Genomic DNA, 18392 nt, shown 5'->3' on the forward strand with positions numbered 1-18392 from the left:
TTCCCTGGGGGAATCCAGGTTTGGGGTGGCTCTGCACTATCCTGGGTGTCCAGGGGATTTTTGGGAGTGCTGAGTGGGGAGGGAGAGCCAGCCCCTGATCCTTGGGATGAGGCTCATTCCTGCCTGGGAATTCTCTCCTGGGCAGAGGCAGGAAAGCACCTGGTGCTTTGGGAATTCCTTCAGCTCAGGGACATCCCAGATCCATCAGAAAGGGACATCCAGAGACATCCCAGGTCCATCAGAAAGGGACATCCAGGGACATCCCAGGTCCATCACAAAGGGACATCCAGGGACATCCCAGATCCATCAGAAAGGGACATCCCAGGTCCCTCACAAAGGGGACATCCAGGGACATCCCAGGTCCCTCACAAAGGGACATCCCAGATCCTTCATAAAGGGACATCCAGAGACATCCCAGGTCCATCAGAAAGGGACGTCCCAGGTCCCTCACAAAGGGACACCCAGGGACATGCCAGGTCCCTCACCAAGGGACATCCAGGGACATCCCAGGTCCCTCAGGGACTTTCCCCATGGTGCTGTGCTCCCCTGCCCCAACCCCACTGCAGATGTGGATCCTTCTGCTCTGGAATTCTGAAATTCTTTTTATTTTTTGGGAATAAAAAAAAAAATCTTTTCCTGATGCTGAAGCTGTTCCTGCCTGGCTCGCTGGTGTGTCCATGGCTGAGGGGAGGTGGCCAGGACAGGACAGGACCTTTGGGACTTCCCAAACTGTGACAGGGAGGTGACAGCACCTGGGCAGGGGATGGGGACACGAGCTGCTGACCCAGAAATCCTGGTGGGAACGTGCCAGGATCAGATCCTGGGGGACAAATCCTGCAGGATCAGAGATCCCTGTGCTTCCTGCTGCTCTGGGGGTGTGGGATGTGGCCACAACTTTTGCTGCTGCCTCTGCATCCATGGGAGCTGGGCTGGGCTCAGCAGGGAGGGTTTGGGGTGGGCAGGAGGGTTTGGGGTGCTCAGGAGAGTTTGGGGTGGCCAGAAGGGTTTGGTTTGGGCTTGGCAGAAGGGTTTGGGCTCAGTGAGAGGCTGCTTGGAAGGGTTTAGGGTGGCTGGAAGGATTTGGGCTCAGTGAGGGGCTGGTTGAAGGTTTTGGGGTGCTCAGGAGGGTTTGGGGTGCTCAGGAGGGTTTGGGGTGGCCAGAAGGGTTTGGTTTGGGCTTTGCAGAGGAGTTTGGGCTCAGTGAGGGGCTGCTTGAAGGGTTTAGGGGTGCTCAGAAGGGTTTGGGCTAATCAAAAACTCCATCAGTGCCAGGAGGTCACACTGGATCATTTATTAACCCCTTCTTACCCCCCTTCAGTGCTGGACAAGACAGTTTGGTCACTGTGGCCTTCAAAGAGCCACCAAAATCCCCTCAAGGCACAAACCCGGCTGCTGTCCCTGCAGTGGGGCCACCCTGGGGTGCAGCCCATGGGTTTTGTTTGGGATCCATCCCAAAACCCCTTCCCAGGTGGGGCTGGGCCAGGAGCGCCCCCAGGCCCGGGCAGGAGCCTGGGTCAGCCTCTGCTGCTGCCTCAGGCCCCAGCCAGGCACAGGGACACCCCCAGCATGGTGAGCAGCATTCCTGCCACAGCTCCTGGGGAGGAACAAATCCAGAATCAGTGAATGGGGAAAAACTGGGACTCTGCCCCAAACAACAACCTCCAGCTCCTGCAGTGTGAAATTCCCCAATTTCCTGCTTTTTCCTGACCACCTGAGCAGGGCACGTTGACTTTTGGGCCACTCCTTTTCCATGGTGGGCATTTTACTCATGGTTAAACATCTCCTGAGGGAAATTTAAATCCTTTTAGCTTTAAACAGCCAATTCTGACTTTAAATTCACCAGTCCTGCCCAAAAGTCTGTTTCAATTCCCTTTCCCTTTTCAATGGGGAAAAAAATCCCATTTTCCATTCCCATTTCAATTCCCTGCAGCCAAAGCTGCTCTCACCCAGTTCAAGCCTTGTGGGGTATTTGGAGTCTTCAGATTAGATTATAAATTAAATTATACATTAAAATCAAATCCCCCACATTAAAAATCAAATTCCCACATTACAAATGAAGTTATCTCAATCCAATAAAAGCTGATTTCTTGAGGAAATGCTGGAAGTGGGACTCACTTTTCCCCCCAATGTCCTCTCCCAGGATTTTCCCAGTCACCAAGGTCACAACCAAAGCCAGGGAGTTGCAGAGTGGCACTGCCACGGACAGGTCTGAAATGCAAGACCCAAGTGGAGAAATTGGATTTATTTGGGATTATTCCAAGGCAGCTGTTTGGCTGAATCACTGACCCACAAAATCCCATCAAACCACCCCAAAACAAGCAGCAGGAGCTGACCTGTGGAGGCCAAGGTGAGGTAGAAGAGCAGAGATCCAGCCTGGTTGAGCAGGAAGGGCACCAGGTACTGCAGGAGAACACGGAGCTGCCTGAGGGTCCCACCTGGCACTCACTGCTCCAAACTGGTTCCAGTTTCAATGCTGGGCTCAGTCTTGGAGGTTTTTCCCAACCCCAGTGATGCCAGGATTCCCCAAATCCCAGAGGGAAGCACTGAAGGGCTCTGGTTTTGGTTTCTCTGGTTTGCCTCCCCTGCAGGTGGTGCTGGGAGGAGGGCAGGAGGCCATGGATGTGACCACAACCTCCACCAGGATTGGCAAATTCGAGGCCAGGTTGGTCCTTCTCCCTGGGGCAGGGAAAATCCTCACCCAGAGCACCCCAGGGATTGCTCTTCCCTTTCCTTTGGGAACGTGGCAGTGCTGGAAAAACCCTTGAGCTCTTTTTTTTTAGTTTTTTCTTTTGTTTTTGAGGATTCTGTGGTTTTGTCAGTGCCAGTGCCAGCCCAGGGTTGGGGGGATTGGCCAGGACACCTGGGAGAGGTGGGAATTCTGCAGGAATAACCCCTGAGGATGGGGAATTGTGGATACTGGACTTTCAGCAAGGATACTAAACTTTCAGCAAAGCTTACTTTATCTCTTGATGTCCTGGTTCTTGTTACTGTTATCTTATGATTCAGATAAGGCAGTCCACAAATACCTTGAACTAACAGAGCTATTTTACACTATTATGTGAGTTAGTTCCACAAATAAAAGTATTTAACAGCACATAGTTTCTACTTTAATAGCATGAGAAGCTCTAAGCTATATTTATCACATCATTATTTATATAAACTACACGGTGCATACAAAAACTGATTATATAATATTTATATTATATTATAACATTACCTTACATATAATTACTTTATATTAATTATACTATATATTATATTAACATATAATAATAATTATATTATATATTATCTATCACTATTATATTATATTATATTATATTATATTATATTATATTATATTATATTATATTATATTATATTATATTATATTATTATACCAAAAAGCAGTTAAAAGGGATTACAAATTGCACTATATCAGGATCTTTGTGATTAATAATAACTTGCAGAGGCCAACACACCAAGGAGAAAGAACGCCATTAGTGATATTTATAATTTCTAACGGGCGGGCTCTCACCTGGCAGTTGAGGCTGAGGAAGCGCAGCTCTGCCAGCACCTGCCGCAGGCGGCCCCGGCCCTGCAGCTCCTCCATGCCCGCCGCCGCCGCCCTCAGGAACGGCCCGGTACCGCCCCACAGCGCGGCCACCAGCGCCAGGGCCAGCGCCTGCCCTGCGGAACAGCGGGGTCAGAGCCATGGGGCCAGCCCGGCCTCTGGAACACCGGGGGCAGAGCCATGGAGCCAGCCCGGCCTCTGGGAACACCGGGGGCAGAGCCATGGAGCCAGCCCGGCCTCTGGAACACTGGGGTCAGAGCCGTGGAGCCAGGCCGGCCCTGGGAACACCAGGGGCAGAGCCATGGAGCCAGCCCGGCCTCTGGAACAGCGGGGTCAGAGCCATGGAGCCAGCCCGGCCCTGGGAACACCGGGCTCAGAGCCATGGAGCCAGCCCAGCCCTGGGAACACCGGGCTCAGAGCCATGGAGCCAGCCCGGCCTCAGCCCCCTTGATGCCTTCAGTTTTAGGTTTTATATTTTTCATACTCTGCACTGCCTCGGGGTGGGACTCTGAACTCCTTGTTTTAGCAAGTTCTCCTCACAGCTCAGTCCCACAATCAGTTTCCAGCCCCAGAACCAAGGACGCCGCTGCAGTCTCAGCCCCAAAAAGTGCAAACAGCTGGAATGGAGGGGAGCAAACTGGGAGGGTGGGACTGGGTCACCTGGAGCTGGAATTGGACAGTTAACCCCATATGGAAATGGACCAAAACTTATAAAAGTGTGAAAACTCGTGACTCAGGGTCCATCTTGGGTGTAGCCACAGCCAGGCTCTTGTACTGCCCAGGATGTACCCTTTGAAGGATTTTCAATAAATCCCTGTTTTATTCTTTAACTGCGTCCAGCCTCTGTTCCAGAGAGTCCCTCAAGGCATCACCCTCAGCACCGGGCAGAGCCCGAGGCCCGGCCGGATGGCGCTCGGAGCAGCCCCAGCCGTCCCTACCCGCGGGACTGACAGCTCCGCTCCACGCTCCCGTCCTGCCACAAGAGCCAGACCCCCCTTCCCCAACCTCCTCGCACCCCCTCAGGCCCCCTCAGCCACGTTTGCCCCCTTCCCAACCAAACCCTCCCCGCGCCGCCATCACTTCCCCCTCACCCACGGTCGCCATGGCAACGCCGCCGCACTTCCTGCTTTTACCGGAAGCGACGTTGTTACCATGGAGACCGTGACGTATTTCCGGCGCGCCGCCGCTATCCCGGAAGTGCCGCCCCTCGCAGACCTCAGCGTGGCCGCCATGGTGAGAGCGGGACGGCCGCGGGCTCGGGGGCCGCGAGTTTTGGTCCCACCGATGATTTAGCGGCTCCGCGTCCCCGGTCCGAGACTCCTGGGCGTTGGGGGCCGGCTTGGCCGCCCCCCCGCGTCCCAGGAGCCTCGGACCAGGGGCTGCGCTCGCCCCCCCACCCCGTCCTCACCCTCATTAATTATTTAATCATTAATTACAGAAGCCCATCCTGCTGCAAGGCCATGAGCGCTCCATCACTCAGATCAAATACAACCGCGAGGGAGACCTGCTGTTCACTGTGGCCAAGGATCCCGTGAGTGCTCCTCACCCCCGCTAATTAACCGTCCATTAATTAATCCTTAATTTTTTTTTTAATTTTTTTTATTTCCTCCTCGCAGATTGTCAATGTTTGGTATTCGGTGAACGGCGAGAGGTTGGGAACCTACAATGGGCACACGGGAGCTGTGTGGTGTGTGGATGCTGACTGTATCCTTTGATCCCAAAAACCGGTTTTATTTCATATTTTAGTGGCTGAATCATTCCCGGTGCTTCCTCCCGGCTGCTCCTCATCTTCCTCTCCAAGAGCAGCATTTAAATTCTTCTTTTAAACTGAATCCATTCCTTCTGTTGCCTCTTCTTTTCCCATTTTTTGGGTGTTTTCCCATTTGAAATAACATCCCAATGGATTTCTAGGTTTGTTGTGCCTTTTGGTGCTTCTCTGGATATTTGGGAAGGTTTTTCACAGGCAGCAGAGATAAAAATGTGGAAAAATTGTTTAAATGCAAAAAACTGAACCCTTTCTTTTAAATTTCATGGGGAAAAGATTGGGGTTTGCCATGGGAACACTTGTGCTCTGTGTTCCTTTCCCTGGGGCAGATTTTGCCCCAAAAATTCCCTTTTTTGGGTTCAGAACCGTTCTGTGAGTGCCCAGGCAGTGGAATTTGGGGCTGATTTTCCCTTAATGGTGGCCCAGGGGACACCAGGCACGTCCTCACCGGCTCTGCAGACAACAGCTGCCGCCTGTGGGACTGTGAGACAGGTGAGGCCAGCCCAGATCCCCCTGGGGGACACAGCTGGGACATCCCTGGGACATCCCTGGGCCTGGGAGGCACAGCTGGGACACAGCTGGGACTCTTCCCCTCCCCTGTCAAAATCTGAGGCTCCCCCAAGCAAGGCTGGAACTGACACAGAGCAGGGACCTGGAACTGAATCCATTCCTAAATTCCCTCCCCACCCAAACCATTCCAGGATTTTATTCCATGTTCTCCCAAGGTGTTTTTAATGAGGAAATCACTTTGCAGCTCCCTGAAAAATTCCTCTTCCCCTCTTCTGCTAAAATCTGAGGCTGCCCTGAGCAAGGCTGGGATTGACACCTCAGCAGAAGGTGTTGAACTGAATCCACTCCTAAATTCCCACCCAGAGCATTCCAGGTTCCATTCCAGGGTTCCATTCTATTCCAGCACCTTCTCCCAATGAGGGTGGGTGTTTTGAATGAGAGAATCATTTTCCAGCTCCATGAAAATTCCTCCTCCCCTGATCTGGTAAAATCTGAGCGAGGCTGGAACTGACACCTCAGTGCAGGGTGTGGAACTGAATCCACTCCTTAATTCCCACCCAGAGCATTCCAGGATTTTATTCCATGCTCTCCCAAGGTGTGTTTTTAATGAGGAAATCCCTTCCCAGCTCCCTCAAAACTCCTCTTCCCCTCTCCTTTTTAAAGTTTGAGGTTCCCCTGAGCGAGGCTGGAATTGTCGCAGCGCAGAGACGCGGAATTGAATCCGCTGCTTGATTCCCACCCAGGCCATTCCAGCTTCCATTCCACGCTCTCCCGAGGTGTTTTTAATGAGGAAATCCCTTCCCAGCTCCCTGAAAATCCCTTTTCCCCTGCTCTGCTCCCCAGGGAAGCAGCTGGCCCTGGTGAAGACCAGCTCGGCCGTGAGGACGTGCGGCTTCGACTTTGGAGGGAACATCATCATGTTCTCCACGGACAAGCAGATGGGCTACCAGTGCTTTGTCAGCTTCTTCGACCTCAGGGACCCCAGCCAGATCGGTGAGGGGCCAGGGGATCCCCCTCTGGGGTCCCACTCTGCTTTTTGGGGTTGAATCTCACCCCATTCCCATGGGCAGGGATTCCTTTCCCTATCCCAAGTTGCTCTAACCTGGAGCGTTTTCAGGGATGGAGCAGAGGGGATGATTCCCTAAAAAAAATCTCTTTTCTGGATGATTTGGAGTGGTTGTGGGGTGATCACATCAGCAAGGACACAATTCCTTCATCCCCTTCCCTGTGGGATTCCAAAATGCTGCCCCTGAGCTCCCTGGAAATCTGAGCTCCACAAATAAAAATCACCCAGGAATCCACCTTGAAATGCTGGAAAAGCCCAAATCCAGGCTGAGCATGGGGCACCAAGGGATCAATGGTGGCTGTGGGTGGCTGATTGCTCCTTCCCTGCCCCAGAGAACAACGAGCCCTACATGAAGATTCCCTGCAGTGACTCCAAGATCACCAGCGCCGTGTGGGGCCCGCTCGGGGAGTTCATCATTGCTGGCCACGAGAACGGGGAGCTCAACCAGTTCAGTGCCAAGGTCAGGGCCTGGGGCAGCATTCCTGGGGGGATCAGGGCTGGGGTGTGGGATCTGGGGGCTCCAAAGAGCAGCTTCAGCAAGGATCATTGAAATGTGGGGGTGCCCTGAGTGAGGCTGGAGTTGGCACAGCACAGGGTGTGGAACTGAATCCCTTCCTAAATTCCCTTCCTGAATTCCCTTCCTGAATTCCCTTCCTAAATTCCCTTCCAGCCCAGAGCATTCCAGGTTTTATTCCATCATCTCTTCTATTCCACGTTGATTTTAATGAGGGCTTCACTTCCCAGCTCCCTGAAAATTCCTCTTCCCTTTCCCTGTTGAAATCTGAGGCTCCCCTGAGCGAGGCTGGAATTGTCACAGCACAGAGACGTGGAACTGAATCCATTCCTAAATTCCCACCCTGAGCATTCCCTGTTCCATTCCATGTTATTTTTAATGAGGGAATCACTTCCAGGGTTCCATTCCACGTTATTTTTAATGAGGGAATCACTCCCAGGATTCCATTCCACGTTATTTTTAATGAGGGAATCACTTCCAGGGTTCCATTCCACGTTGTTTTTAATGAGGGAATCGCTTCCAGGGTTCCATTCCACGTTGTTTTTAATGAGGGAATCACTTCCAGGGTTCCATTCCACGTTATTTTTAATGAGGGAATCACTCCCAGGGTTCCATTCCACGTTGTTTTTAATGAGGGAATCACTTCCCAGCTCCCTGAAAACTCTCTTTCCCCTCCAGTCAGGGGAGCAGCTCTCCAATATCAAGGAGCACACCAAGCAAATCAACGACATCCAGACCTCCAGGGACATGACCATGTTCATCACTGCTTCCAAGGATAACACAGCCAAGGTGAGCTTTTCCTGCACATTTCCTGGCAGGATCTCTCCTCACAGGGTTTTTCTTTTTTCCCTTGGGAATGTTCAGTGAGAAAGGGAATGAACAGCCAAGCATTGAAAATGAAATATTTTGGTATTTCCGTAGAACACTTGCAGTTTAAATTCTGGAAGGTGGAAGATTTCACTTTCTGGGGGGATATTTTTGGGATTTGATCTTGGAGAGGGAACATCCACGCAGGTGAGGCCCAGCAGCTGCAGATAATGAATGAATTGATCTCTTTTTTCCCCTGCAGCTCTTTGACTGCACATCCCTGGAGCACCTGAAGACGTTCAGGACGGAGCGGCCGGTGAACTCTGCTGCCCTTTCCCCCATCTTTGACCACGTAAGGATGAGCTCCCTCAGGCTGTCACTGATCCTGGCTTTCCTGCATCGTGGCTCTTCCCAGTCCAGCCCAAAACCAGGGCTCTGCAATGAACCTGGGGAGTTTTTGCTGGGTCAGGCACTGGGAGCAAAGTCTGGAGTGCTCTGATGGAATGTGCCAGGGAGGGGGAATTCCTCAGGGGGCTGGAGCCTGCTGGTGGATTTGTGGCATTTGTGGGAAGTGCTGGAGGCAGTCACCACCTCTGGAAGTGTCCAGGGGACCTCTGGGCCTGGCACTCACTGCCTTAAACTGGTTTCAAGGTGATCAATGTTGGAGGTTTTTCCCAACCCCAGTGATGCCAGGATTCCCCAAATCCCAGAAGGAAGCACTGAAGGGCTCTGGTTTTGGTTTCTCTGGTTTGCCTCCCCTGCAGGTGGTGCTGGGAGGAGGGCAGGAGGCCATGGATGTGACCACAACCTCCACCAGGATTGGCAAATTCGAGGCCAGGTTGGTCCTTCTCCCTGGGGCAGGGAAAATCCTCACCCAGAGCACCCCAGGGATTGCTCTTCCCTTTCCTTTGGGAACTTGGCAGTGCTGGAGAAACCCTTGAGCTCTTTTTTTAGTTTTTTCTTTTGTTTTTGAGGATTCTGTGGTTTTGTCCCGGGTTTGTGACAATTTCAATCTTCCTCCTCCCAGGTTCTTCCACTTGGCTTTTGAGGAGGAGTTTGGCAGAGTCAAGGGACACTTTGGGCCCATCAACAGCGTGGCCTTCCACCCTGATGGGAAGAGGTGAGAGCCTTGCAGTGTCCCCAGTTCCACTTTTGAACTGGGATGTGACCAAACTCAGGCTGGGGATGGAACCAGGCCCTGAATTCTCCCATCCTGAGCCAGCCCAGGGAGTCGCCCACACCCTGCCCCACACTTGGGCCACATCCCTGATCTTTGTTTTCCACTTTGTGATTCCTGTATCAGTTTCAGGAGTGGGTGGGAAGGCCAAACTTCCTGGTTTTGCTGCCAGCAGCATTCCTGACTTTGCCATTCCTGACTTTTCCTTTCCTCCCTGCAGCTACAGCAGTGGGGGTGAGGACGGCTACGTCCGCATCCATTACTTCGATCCCCAGTACTTCGAGTTCGAGTTTGAAGCCTGAAGGAGGAATTTCCCTCTCCTCTCCTCTTCTTTTCCCTTCTCCAACCCCTTGCCCAGCCCAGGGGCTCCACCACAGGACTGCAGGAAAGGCCTGAAGTTGTTCTTGGCAGCGATTTTGGGGGGAGCTGTGGGAAATTGGGGAAGTGGGAGCTCCAGTGGCTTTTACTGGGGCAAGAGTGAAGGGAACTGGGTTGGCTGCCTGCCCTGCTGGGCATATTTATAAACCAGGGGGAGGGGAAAAAAAGAGGAAATAAATAGAAATATTTTCTAAACACAAGGAAAAGCACCTCTGTGGGGTTGGTTTTTTTTTTAGGTTGGTTTTCCCCATCTGGATCAAAATGAACCCAAGGACTTTGTTTTGCCAGCTCTGTTGTCATTTGTTCCACACCCATGGAGCAGAGCTGCTCCTCCTGGGACCTCTTCCCACCCATGAACTCCCTCCCAGGGAGGCTCCACAGCCTCAGGCCCTGCCCTGGAGTGTGAAGAAGCTGCAAGAGCAGCAGCCAGGAATTGTTTTGCACACTCCTGGCCCTGCTGCTCCGTTATCTGCTGGGCTGACCCCGAGCCAGCTCCCTCATGGAACAGATATTTCCTTTTCCTGCCCTGGGAGCTCCTGTGCAGATCCTCACCCTCCCACCCTCCTGGCTCTTTTATGTTTTTCCTTTTTCCTTCCTCAAAACTGGGCTCAAGGGCAGAATTCCCAGGCTGGCTCTGGGCTCGGGGCTGCTGGCACCACAGAGGCTGCAGCCTTTGGGATTTTGGGGGCAGATGTTGGGTTTGTGTGTCCTGGTGGGGTTTTTTTGGTGATTTTGGGGTTTTTTTTTGGTGTGATCTGCTGGGGGGTTTTTCTGTGTGATCTGCTGGGGTTTTGTGTGATCTGCTGGGGATCTTGGTGTGATCTCCTGGGGTTTTTTGGTGTGATTGTTGGGCTTTTTCACTGTGATCTGCTGGGGATCTTGGTGTGATCTCCTGGGGTTTTTTTTTGAGATCTAGGGGGGTTTTTGTGTGATCTGTTGGGGTTTTTTTGGTGTGATCTGCTGGATTTTTTTTTTTGGTGTGATCTGCTGGGGTTTTCTGTGTGATCTCCTGGATTTTTGGTGTCATCTGCTGCCCTTCAGCCCCAGAACCATCCATGGGCCCTGCTGCAATCCCAGTGGGGAGAAGCAGCTTCCTTATGGAAGAGCAGCACACAGGCAAAGGCTGGGAGAGAAATTTACTGAAACAAGCTCAGGGTGGGCAGCTGAAGGCTGGGAAAGCTCTGCCCATGGGCTCCGTGTCCTGCACAGCCCTTCCATGGGACAATCCAGTGTCACCTGGTCCCTGCTGTCCCCAGTTCACCATTCCCTGTCCCTGCAGGGGGCTCGGCGAGGGGCTGGCTCTGCCTTTTCCCTGTGCTCTCCTGGAGGGAGGAGCTGTTCCCCTGCACCAGCCTCCGGATCTGCCCCCAGGCCTCCTCCAGGTGCTGGGAGGGACGGATCCACCGCAGGAAAAAGCCTGGAGAGAGAGAAGGGACTGGGGCTGAGCTCAGCCCTGTCAGAGAGGGAGAGGCAGAGCAGCCGCCCCTGAGCTCTGAGGGTGGATTTTGGGAGGATCCCACTCACCCTGCCACAGCTGGATGCTCTGGGGCTCCACGCAGGGCCAGATCACCAAGGGGTTGTGTGAGTACAGAGGGTTCAGGTACTTGTGCCTCTCCTCGGGCTGGTTCAGCCATGCCCACAGCGAGTGGGTGCTTTCCTTCACCTTACACAGGCTCCTGTGGGGGCACAGGGGGGACCCATCCCAGTCCCCAGCGGGGTTTGGTGTCACCCGAGCTGTGACAGGAGGGGTTTGTCCCCCGCACCCACCTCTCCCTCTCGTTATTGCACAGGAAGGTGCCGTAGGCCGAGGCGTAGGCGTTGTCAAAGAGGGTGAGCAGCAGCTGCTCCCCGAATTCCAGGGAGAGGGGGAACTGCCGGCTCAGCTGCCACACGCAGTCCAGGAAGAGGAGGAAAACGGGAGCCTCCTGCTTGCCCCGGGCGTGGGAGGAGGCGGAGCGGGCGCAGCGCAGCTGGAAGGGGTGCCCGGCCTGTGGGACCCCCATGGTGACCCAGAGTGCGGCCCCCGGCCAGGCTGGGCCCCCACCCTGCTCAGAACTCCCTCACCTGGATCCATTCCTGCTCAGAAATCCCTCACCTGGATCCATTCCCGCTCCAGCAGCCCCTGGAAGCCGTCCAGGGTGCGGCAGGCGGGGTCCAGGATCAGCTGGGCCAGCGCCGTCACCAGCAGCGTGGTGTCCGTGCCCTTGGCGCCGTGCACCAGCACCGTGCAGCCCTCCCTGCGGGGCCAGCCCGGCTTTGGGGTCACGCTGGGGCTCACAGAGGGGCAGGGCGGGCGAGCTGGGGCCCCCTTACCTGTCCAGGCACTGGGCAGCCAGGCAGGCCGTGCTCAGTGCGGCCTTGACGTGGCCGAGCCAGCGGCTGCTGTCCAGGCGGCCCAGCCAGCGCTCCATGGTCACAGCGGGGTCACTGCAGAGCTCCACCAGCCTGGAGAAACTGTCCTGCAGCACACGGCCCCTGGGGACACATGGGGGACACTGTCACACATGGGGGACACTGCAGAGCTCCACCAGCCTGGAGAAACTGTCCTGCAGCACACGGCCCCTGGGGACACGGGGACACTGTCACACACAGGGGTCACTGTCACACACGGGGACACTGTCACACACAGGGGTCACTGTCACACACGGGGGTCACTGTCACACACAGGGGTCACTGTCACACACGGGGGTCACTGTCACACACGGGGGATCACTGTCACACACAGGGGACACTGTCACAGCTCCACCAGCCTGGAGAAACTGTCCTGCAGCACACAGCCCCTGGGGACACAGGGGACAGGGGGGACACAGTGGCACTGTCACACAGGGGACAGCACCCTGCCCTACCCTGTGGTATTTGCGATGGTCCCCAGGATGAAGGAGGAATTGAGAATCTGACTCCATGTACTCAGAAGGCTGATTTATTATTGTATTGTATTGTATAATTTATATTTTACTTTACAGTATATTTTATATTACAGTATATTACATTATATTTTACATTACATTTTATTTCATATTATATGTTATATGTTATATTTTATATGTTATATTTTATATTTTATGTATGTTATATTTTATGTTATATTTTATGTTATATTTATATATTACATTATATTTTATATTATAGATTACATTATATTCTATACTATGTATTATGTTTTATTATGTATTATATTGTATTGTATTATTCTATATTATGTATTATTGTATTATTGTATCATTATACAATATTATATAGTACAATAATGTTTATATATTTATATTATTAGTTATATTGTATATTTATATTCTATATTTATGTATTTATTTATGTATTTATTTAGATATTTATTTAGATATTTATTTAGATATTTATTTAGATATTTATGTATTTATTTAGATATTTATTTATGTATTTATATTATATGAATGCTATACTAAACTATCCTAAAGAATAGAGAAAGGATACGTACAGAAGGCTTAACAAGAATGTCAGTGCAAGCTGGTGACTCCTCAGAGCCTCGACCCATCTGGCCGTGTCTGGCCATGAGGTTAAACCAATTCCCATGCTGGATAAACCATCTCCAGCCCACATCCCGGAGCAGCAACGCAGGAGGAGCTGAGGCTTCCCGACTCCCCAGGAGCAAATCCCGGCGAGGAGGGGATTTTCCCGGAGCTGTGGCAGCGCCGTCCTCACCTGTCCAGGGCGCGGTGCAGCCGCCTCCAGCCGGGGTAGGCGGATTTGTGCTCGGTGCCGCCGCCGCTGATCCGCGCCTGCTTGGCCGCCTGCGCCGAGCGCGTGTCCAGGACAAAGCCGCGCTCGCCCTCGGCCAGGACCGTCCCCAGGAGCTGCTCGTCCTCACGGCTGCGCCGCCGGTTGGGGCCTGTCAGGGGCTGGCTGCTGCGGAGCAGGGCCTGGGGACAGGGGACACGGCTGGGGACGGGCGAGAGGGCGCCAGGGGGGGCTCAGAGAGCCTGAAGGGGATCCAGGAGGGCTGGAGAGGGATTTGGGATAAGGGATTGGGAACAGGACACGGGGAAATGTCCACCTGGAGGAGAGAGGGCTCCAGGATGTGACCTTAGAGAGCCTGAAGGGGATCCAGGAGGGCTGGAGAGGGATTTGGGGTGAGGGATTGCACAGCTGGGAATATCCAGCCTGGAGGAGAGAGGGCTCCAAGAGAGCTGGAGAGGGATTTGGGAATAAGAGATTGGGGACAGGACACAGGGAATGGCTTCCCACTGGCAGAGGGCAGGGATGGATGGGATGTTGGGAAGGGATTCTTGCCTGGGAGGGGGTGGAATGGATTTCCCAGAGCAGCTGTGGCTGCCCCTGGATCCCTGGCAGTGCCCAAGGCCAGGCTGGAGCACCCAGGGACAGTGGGAGGTGTCCCTGCCATGGCAGGGGTGGGGCTGGATGAGCTCCAGGATCCCTTCCCACCCAATTCTGGAATCCTCTGACGATGGAATCCCCCTTTGGAGAGGCCGGGGGGTGTAGGGGGGGCCGGCAGAGGGGCGGCCCGGACTCACGGTGCCGTTTTTGGGGTGGAAGTAGCTGAGGACGGGGAAGCGCCCGCCCTGCCGGAACCGCGCCGCCCTCGCCACGGTGGCATCGGCCACGGCCGCGGGCACCAGCACGGCGGGCGGGTACGAGGGGCAGGCGCTGAAATCGCTGTTCACGGTGCTCAGCCGCCAGCGGCTCGTCTGGGGGAGAGGCGACATCAGCGACATCAGCGACACGTGCGGCAGAGCGCGGGGAAGGCGGCGGGTCCGAGCCGGGCGGGCTCACCTGCGAGGCCACCCGCTGGAAGTGGCGCTCGGGGACACGGAGGTGCCAGCCCTGCTGGAGCTGCAGGCTCGGGGGGCGGTAGAAGAACGGGTACAGCATCATCACCGAGTCCACCGAGGACAGCGCCTGCTCGGGGACACCGGGGCTGCTCGGGGACACCGGGGCTGGCACTGTCCCCGTGTGCCAGCGCCGTGTGCCAGCGCCGTGTGCCAGCGCCGTGTTTACCCAGTTAATGCCGGCCCCAGAGCAAACACGGCAGCGCTTTCCCAACCCTTTGCTGCCCGGCCGGGCTCACCTCGATGGAGCTGGCGATGTTCAGACACTCCTCCATGCCCGGGATCTCCAGCTGCAGCACCTGCAGGTCCTTGCAGCGCAGCGTGATGGTGCCCGAGGAGCCGCAGACCCTGCGGGAGCGGGGTCAGGGCTGCTTTGGGGACAGTCGGGGCTGCTTTGGGGACACACGGCGACAGCACCGAGCCGCCCTCTTCCCCCCCCCGGGGGCCGTGCCGGATTTGAGGCTCTCATCTGCCACCGCAGCCGGGATGGGGCGAGGGGACAGAGCCAAAAAAGCCAAACCTGGTGTCCCGCAGGGAGCCGCCGCTCCGGGGGGGTTGGTACCAGCCTAAATTCTGCACTCTGAGGAGGAGGAGGAGGAGGAGGAGGACGAGAGGAGGCAATGCCCGCTCTGCCCCCTCGGGAGGAAGAGGAGGAGGAAGAGGAAGGACGCGGTGCCCGGGTGCAGCGCGGTGCCCGTGGGGAGCCCACCGGGAGAGGGGGGGATCCTCCAGCTCAGGGACAGGGACAGGGGACAGGGGACAGGGACAGCCCTGGGGACATCCCCACCTTTTCTCCACGGCGTCCACGTTGCGGATGAGCAGCCAGAGCTCCAGCTCGCCGCGGGGGCAGGAGGAGAGCAGCAGGTGGTGGCTGGTGATGCACAGCGTGCCCCGCACCGCGGGCAGCCCCTGTCGCGACAGCAGCACGTCCTCCACTGTCGCCGTCTTGATCAGCTCCGAGAACTCCATGGGCGCCGCCTGGGCCCGGCCGGGGAAGGAGGAAAGGGAAAAAAAAAAAGAAAAAAAAAAAAAAAAAAAGGGGAAATCCTGCGGTTCTGGGCCCGCCTGGAAACCCCTGCCCTGCGCGTCAGGCGGCGCGCTGTCCCCTCTCCGTGGTGACATTGTCACCTCCAGCACGCGGCATGGCCCCGCCAGGCAGCGGGGAAACTGAGGCACGGAGGGCTGAGCTGGCTGTGCTGGAGGGGATTTATGGGGGCGATTTTTGGGATCGCAGGGAGCAGCTCCCGCTCCTTCCCCGCCCCTCTGGGCTGGACCCCGTTAGCGACCCCGGTCCCCACGGGCTCTGCTGTCCCCAAAGCCACCCCCGGGGCTGGGGACGGGGCAGGAGAGGAGGAGGAGGAGGAGGAGGAGGAAGAGGAGGGTGGGTGGCGGTGCTGCTGCCCCGGGCACCCCTTACCTGCTCGGGCTGGATGGAAGGTGGGGACCTGGGGGGACAAGCCGGGACCTCAGAGCGCCAACAGGGACCTGCCGGCCATAAGGAGAGGACTTTGGGGGCACAAACGGGAATTTTAGGGCGCAAGCAGCGGATTTTGGGGGACACGGAAGAGCTCAGGGTGCAAGGAGGGGACCCCGGGGTGCTCGGGCGGGGGTTTGGGGCTGCGGGAGGGGGATTTGGGGCATCTCGGCGTGGAAGGGGGGGTGGCGATGTCCCCGCACAGCCCGGCCCGGCCCGGCCCGGCTGGCGGATGTCGGGTTTAAGGTGGCCCGGCCCGGAGGGAGGCGGCGATGCCCGGGGCCGGGTTTGGGGCTGGGTTTGGGGCTGGGTTTGGGGTCCCTGCGTGCGCTGCGACAGCGAGGGGACCCGGGGGGGCCGCGGGAGGGGACACGCGAGGGGACAGCGGGACTGGGGAGCGGCGCGGGGGGAGCACGGGGGGGATTTTGGGGATACTCTGGGGGGGCTGGAGGGGATGAGGGTGGGCGGGTGAGACCCCTGAGCCACCCCCGCTGCCCCTGGAGCCCGGCGGGCACGGGGGAGGTGGCGCAGGACAGATCCGGACGCGGCTCCACCTTAAGGTCCCGTCCGGGTGCGGGACCCCGGCTGCCCCCCTGGGCACCCCCCCCTGGTTCTTTTTCCTTCCTCGGTTTTTTTTTTGGGCCCCCCCAAGAAGCGGGGAGGGGCGGCTGAGGCCGCGGATAAATCATGAAATCATTCCCGCTCCTCCGTGCCTGGTGAAGGCTCCGTCCGGGAACGGGGAGGCTCCTCCCAGGCGGAGACAATGGTGTTAAAAAAGAAAAGAAAAGGAAAAAAAAAAATAAAGCAAAAAAAAAAAGCTACCAAAAAATAAAAAAAACCCCAACGCAACAAGCCAAAAATACTCCTCTAGATAAGGAAATTCCTGCCCATCGGATTTGTCCTCGAGGGGTGGATAAATAGCCGGGAAGCGGGCGCAGCTGGGGCAGGGAGTGGGTGCGTGGTCGCGGGCAGGGCGGGGGCTTCATTCACCCGTGGGGAGGGCGCAGAGATCCGCGGGGTTTTGGGGCCGCTCCGCTCTGTCCCACCATGGCTTTCAGGCAGCTGAAATTCAAGGAACTGGGCGAGGAGGAGCCCACCTGGGAGCAGGAGAGCCTGGAGAGCCTGAAGGCGCTGGCGGCCAAGCTGAAGCTGCAGACGCGGCGCCCCTCGTACCTGGAGTGGGAGGCGCGGGTGAGGGGGCAGCGCTGGGGCACCCCCGGGGCACCGCAGAGCCCCCCGCACCCCCAGGAGCAGCAGCCGGGTGGCGTTTGTGGCTTTGCCACCGTGGAGGCGGCTCTGGAGTGGCTCAGGACGGAGCTGGTGAGTGGCGCGGGGACACGGAGCGCTGGGGACACCGGGCACGGCAGCGTCCGGGGCTCTGGGCTCCTCTGCCCGCCTTGCTGGGCCTGCGGGGATTGGATTTTCCCGAGGTTTCTGTGGCTCTGGGGTGCCACAGCCTCTGCCTTGTGGGGGTCACCCCCTCGTCACCCCGTCCTGCCGCTCTGGGGGTGGCACGGAGGGCACGATCCGAGCCGTGGCCGTGCCCAGCCTGGCACCGCGGGGCGGTCGCGGGTTTGTGGCCTGGCCGAGCGCCATCCCCGCTGCCCGGGCACCGCTCCCGCGGCTCCACGGTGGTTCCCTTGTCCCCGCAGCGGGAGATGCAGGCCCTGGACCAGCGGCTGGCGCAGCAGCTGATGCGGCTGCGGGCGCGGCTGCACCGGCTGAAGGTGGAGCAGGCCTGCCACCAGCACAAGGAGATGCTGGACGACGCCACCTTCGGCCTCGAGGGCTGCGAGGAAGACTCGGATCTGCTGTGCACCATCCCCCCCAAGGCCGCCTTCCTGCTCTCCACGCCGCTCAAGCACATCGGCGTCACCCGCATGAACATCAACTCCCGCCGCTTCTCGCTGTGCTGAGCCCGCCCCGCCCGGGGCACCGCGGGCATCTGGGGACCCTCGGGACTCTGGGGCTGCGGTGACAGCGGAGTGTCACCGTGCCCGTGGGTGCCGCCATTGCCCCCAGGGCATCGGGGATGTCACCATCCCTGTGGGGCACAGGAGCGTCACCATCCCCATGGGTGTCACCATCCCCATGGACACAGGAGTGTCACCATCCCTGTGGGGCACTGGGAGTGTCACCATCGTCTCCAGGGCACGGGAATGTCACCATCCCGGAGTGTCACCATCCCCACAGGTGTCACCGTCCCCACGGGCACAGGAGTGTCACCACCCCCCCGGGGCGTTTTGGGGCCCGGCCCTGGGGGTGTTGGGGTTCAGCCCCGTGGGCAATGTGGGGTTCAGCGCTTTGAGGTGGAATAAAAGGAGC

At 56.7% G+C, this 18392-nt stretch overlaps 4 protein-coding genes across 8 annotated transcripts; 2 read left to right on the top strand and 2 right to left on the bottom strand.

Moving 5' to 3' along the window:
- Window positions 1–86: 86 nt before the first annotated feature.
- On the bottom strand, window positions 87–4703 carry TMEM234 (transmembrane protein 234). 2 transcript variants are annotated; one of them, XM_071453467.1, is made up of 5 exons: window positions 4645–4703; window positions 3518–3669; window positions 2334–2400; window positions 2116–2208; window positions 1277–1594 (listed from the first exon to the last, which is right to left on the bottom strand). In XM_071453467.1, exons 1-5 carry the CDS (start codon window positions 4655–4657, stop codon window positions 1533–1535), a joined length of 387 nt encoding a protein of 128 aa, XP_071309568.1. In that variant the 5' UTR covers window positions 4658–4703; the 3' UTR covers window positions 1277–1532. The 2 variants fall into 2 exon arrangements, 1 of the variants encoding a protein (XP_071309568.1); XR_011683555.1 differs by lacking the exons at window positions 2334–2400; window positions 4645–4703 and adding an exon at window positions 87–387 and having other exon boundaries at window positions 436–2208; window positions 3518–3659.
- EIF3I (eukaryotic translation initiation factor 3 subunit I) lies at window positions 4641–9979 on the top strand. Its single transcript, XM_071453465.1, is given in 12 exon segments — window positions 4641–4695; window positions 4698–4786; window positions 4992–5084; window positions 5170–5257; window positions 5745–5810; window positions 6672–6821; window positions 7227–7354; window positions 8087–8197; window positions 8478–8567; window positions 8980–9053; window positions 9243–9335; window positions 9613–9979. Coding segments are annotated over 12 exon segments (1104 nt in total). The 5' UTR covers window positions 4641–4655; the 3' UTR covers window positions 9695–9979.
- Window positions 9980–10891: 912 nt separating this feature from the next.
- LOC139603047 (myotubularin-related protein 9-like) lies at window positions 10892–16243 on the bottom strand. 4 transcript variants are annotated; one of them, XM_071453459.1, is made up of 11 exons: window positions 16011–16243; window positions 15114–15571; window positions 14833–14941; window positions 14538–14663; window positions 14279–14452; window positions 13449–13666; window positions 12084–12245; window positions 11866–12007; window positions 11538–11758; window positions 11295–11446; window positions 10892–11187 (listed from the first exon to the last, which is right to left on the bottom strand). In XM_071453459.1, exons 2-11 carry the CDS (start codon window positions 15560–15562, stop codon window positions 11003–11005), a joined length of 1938 nt encoding a protein of 645 aa, XP_071309560.1. In that variant the 5' UTR covers window positions 15563–15571; window positions 16011–16243; the 3' UTR covers window positions 10892–11002. The 4 variants fall into 4 exon arrangements, with proteins under 4 accessions (XP_071309560.1, XP_071309559.1, XP_071309561.1 ...); XM_071453458.1 differs by lacking the exon at window positions 16011–16243 and having other exon boundaries at window positions 15114–15795; XM_071453460.1 differs by lacking the exon at window positions 16011–16243 and having other exon boundaries at window positions 15381–15793.
- Window positions 16244–16531: 288 nt separating this feature from the next.
- Window positions 16532–18392, top strand: FAM167B (family with sequence similarity 167 member B). Its single transcript, XM_071453466.1, has 2 exons — window positions 16532–17387; window positions 17720–18392. The coding sequence occupies exons 1-2, from the start codon at window positions 17115–17117 to the stop codon at window positions 17981–17983; spliced, it is 537 nt and encodes a 178-aa protein (XP_071309567.1). The 5' UTR covers window positions 16532–17114; the 3' UTR covers window positions 17984–18392.

This window comes from Agelaius tricolor, unplaced genomic scaffold (genome assembly GCF_023055355.1).
Source record: "Agelaius tricolor isolate 1412-34295 unplaced genomic scaffold, bAgeTri1.0.p SCAF_36, whole genome shotgun sequence".
Lineage (NCBI taxonomy): Eukaryota > Metazoa > Chordata > Aves > Passeriformes > Icteridae > Agelaius > Agelaius tricolor.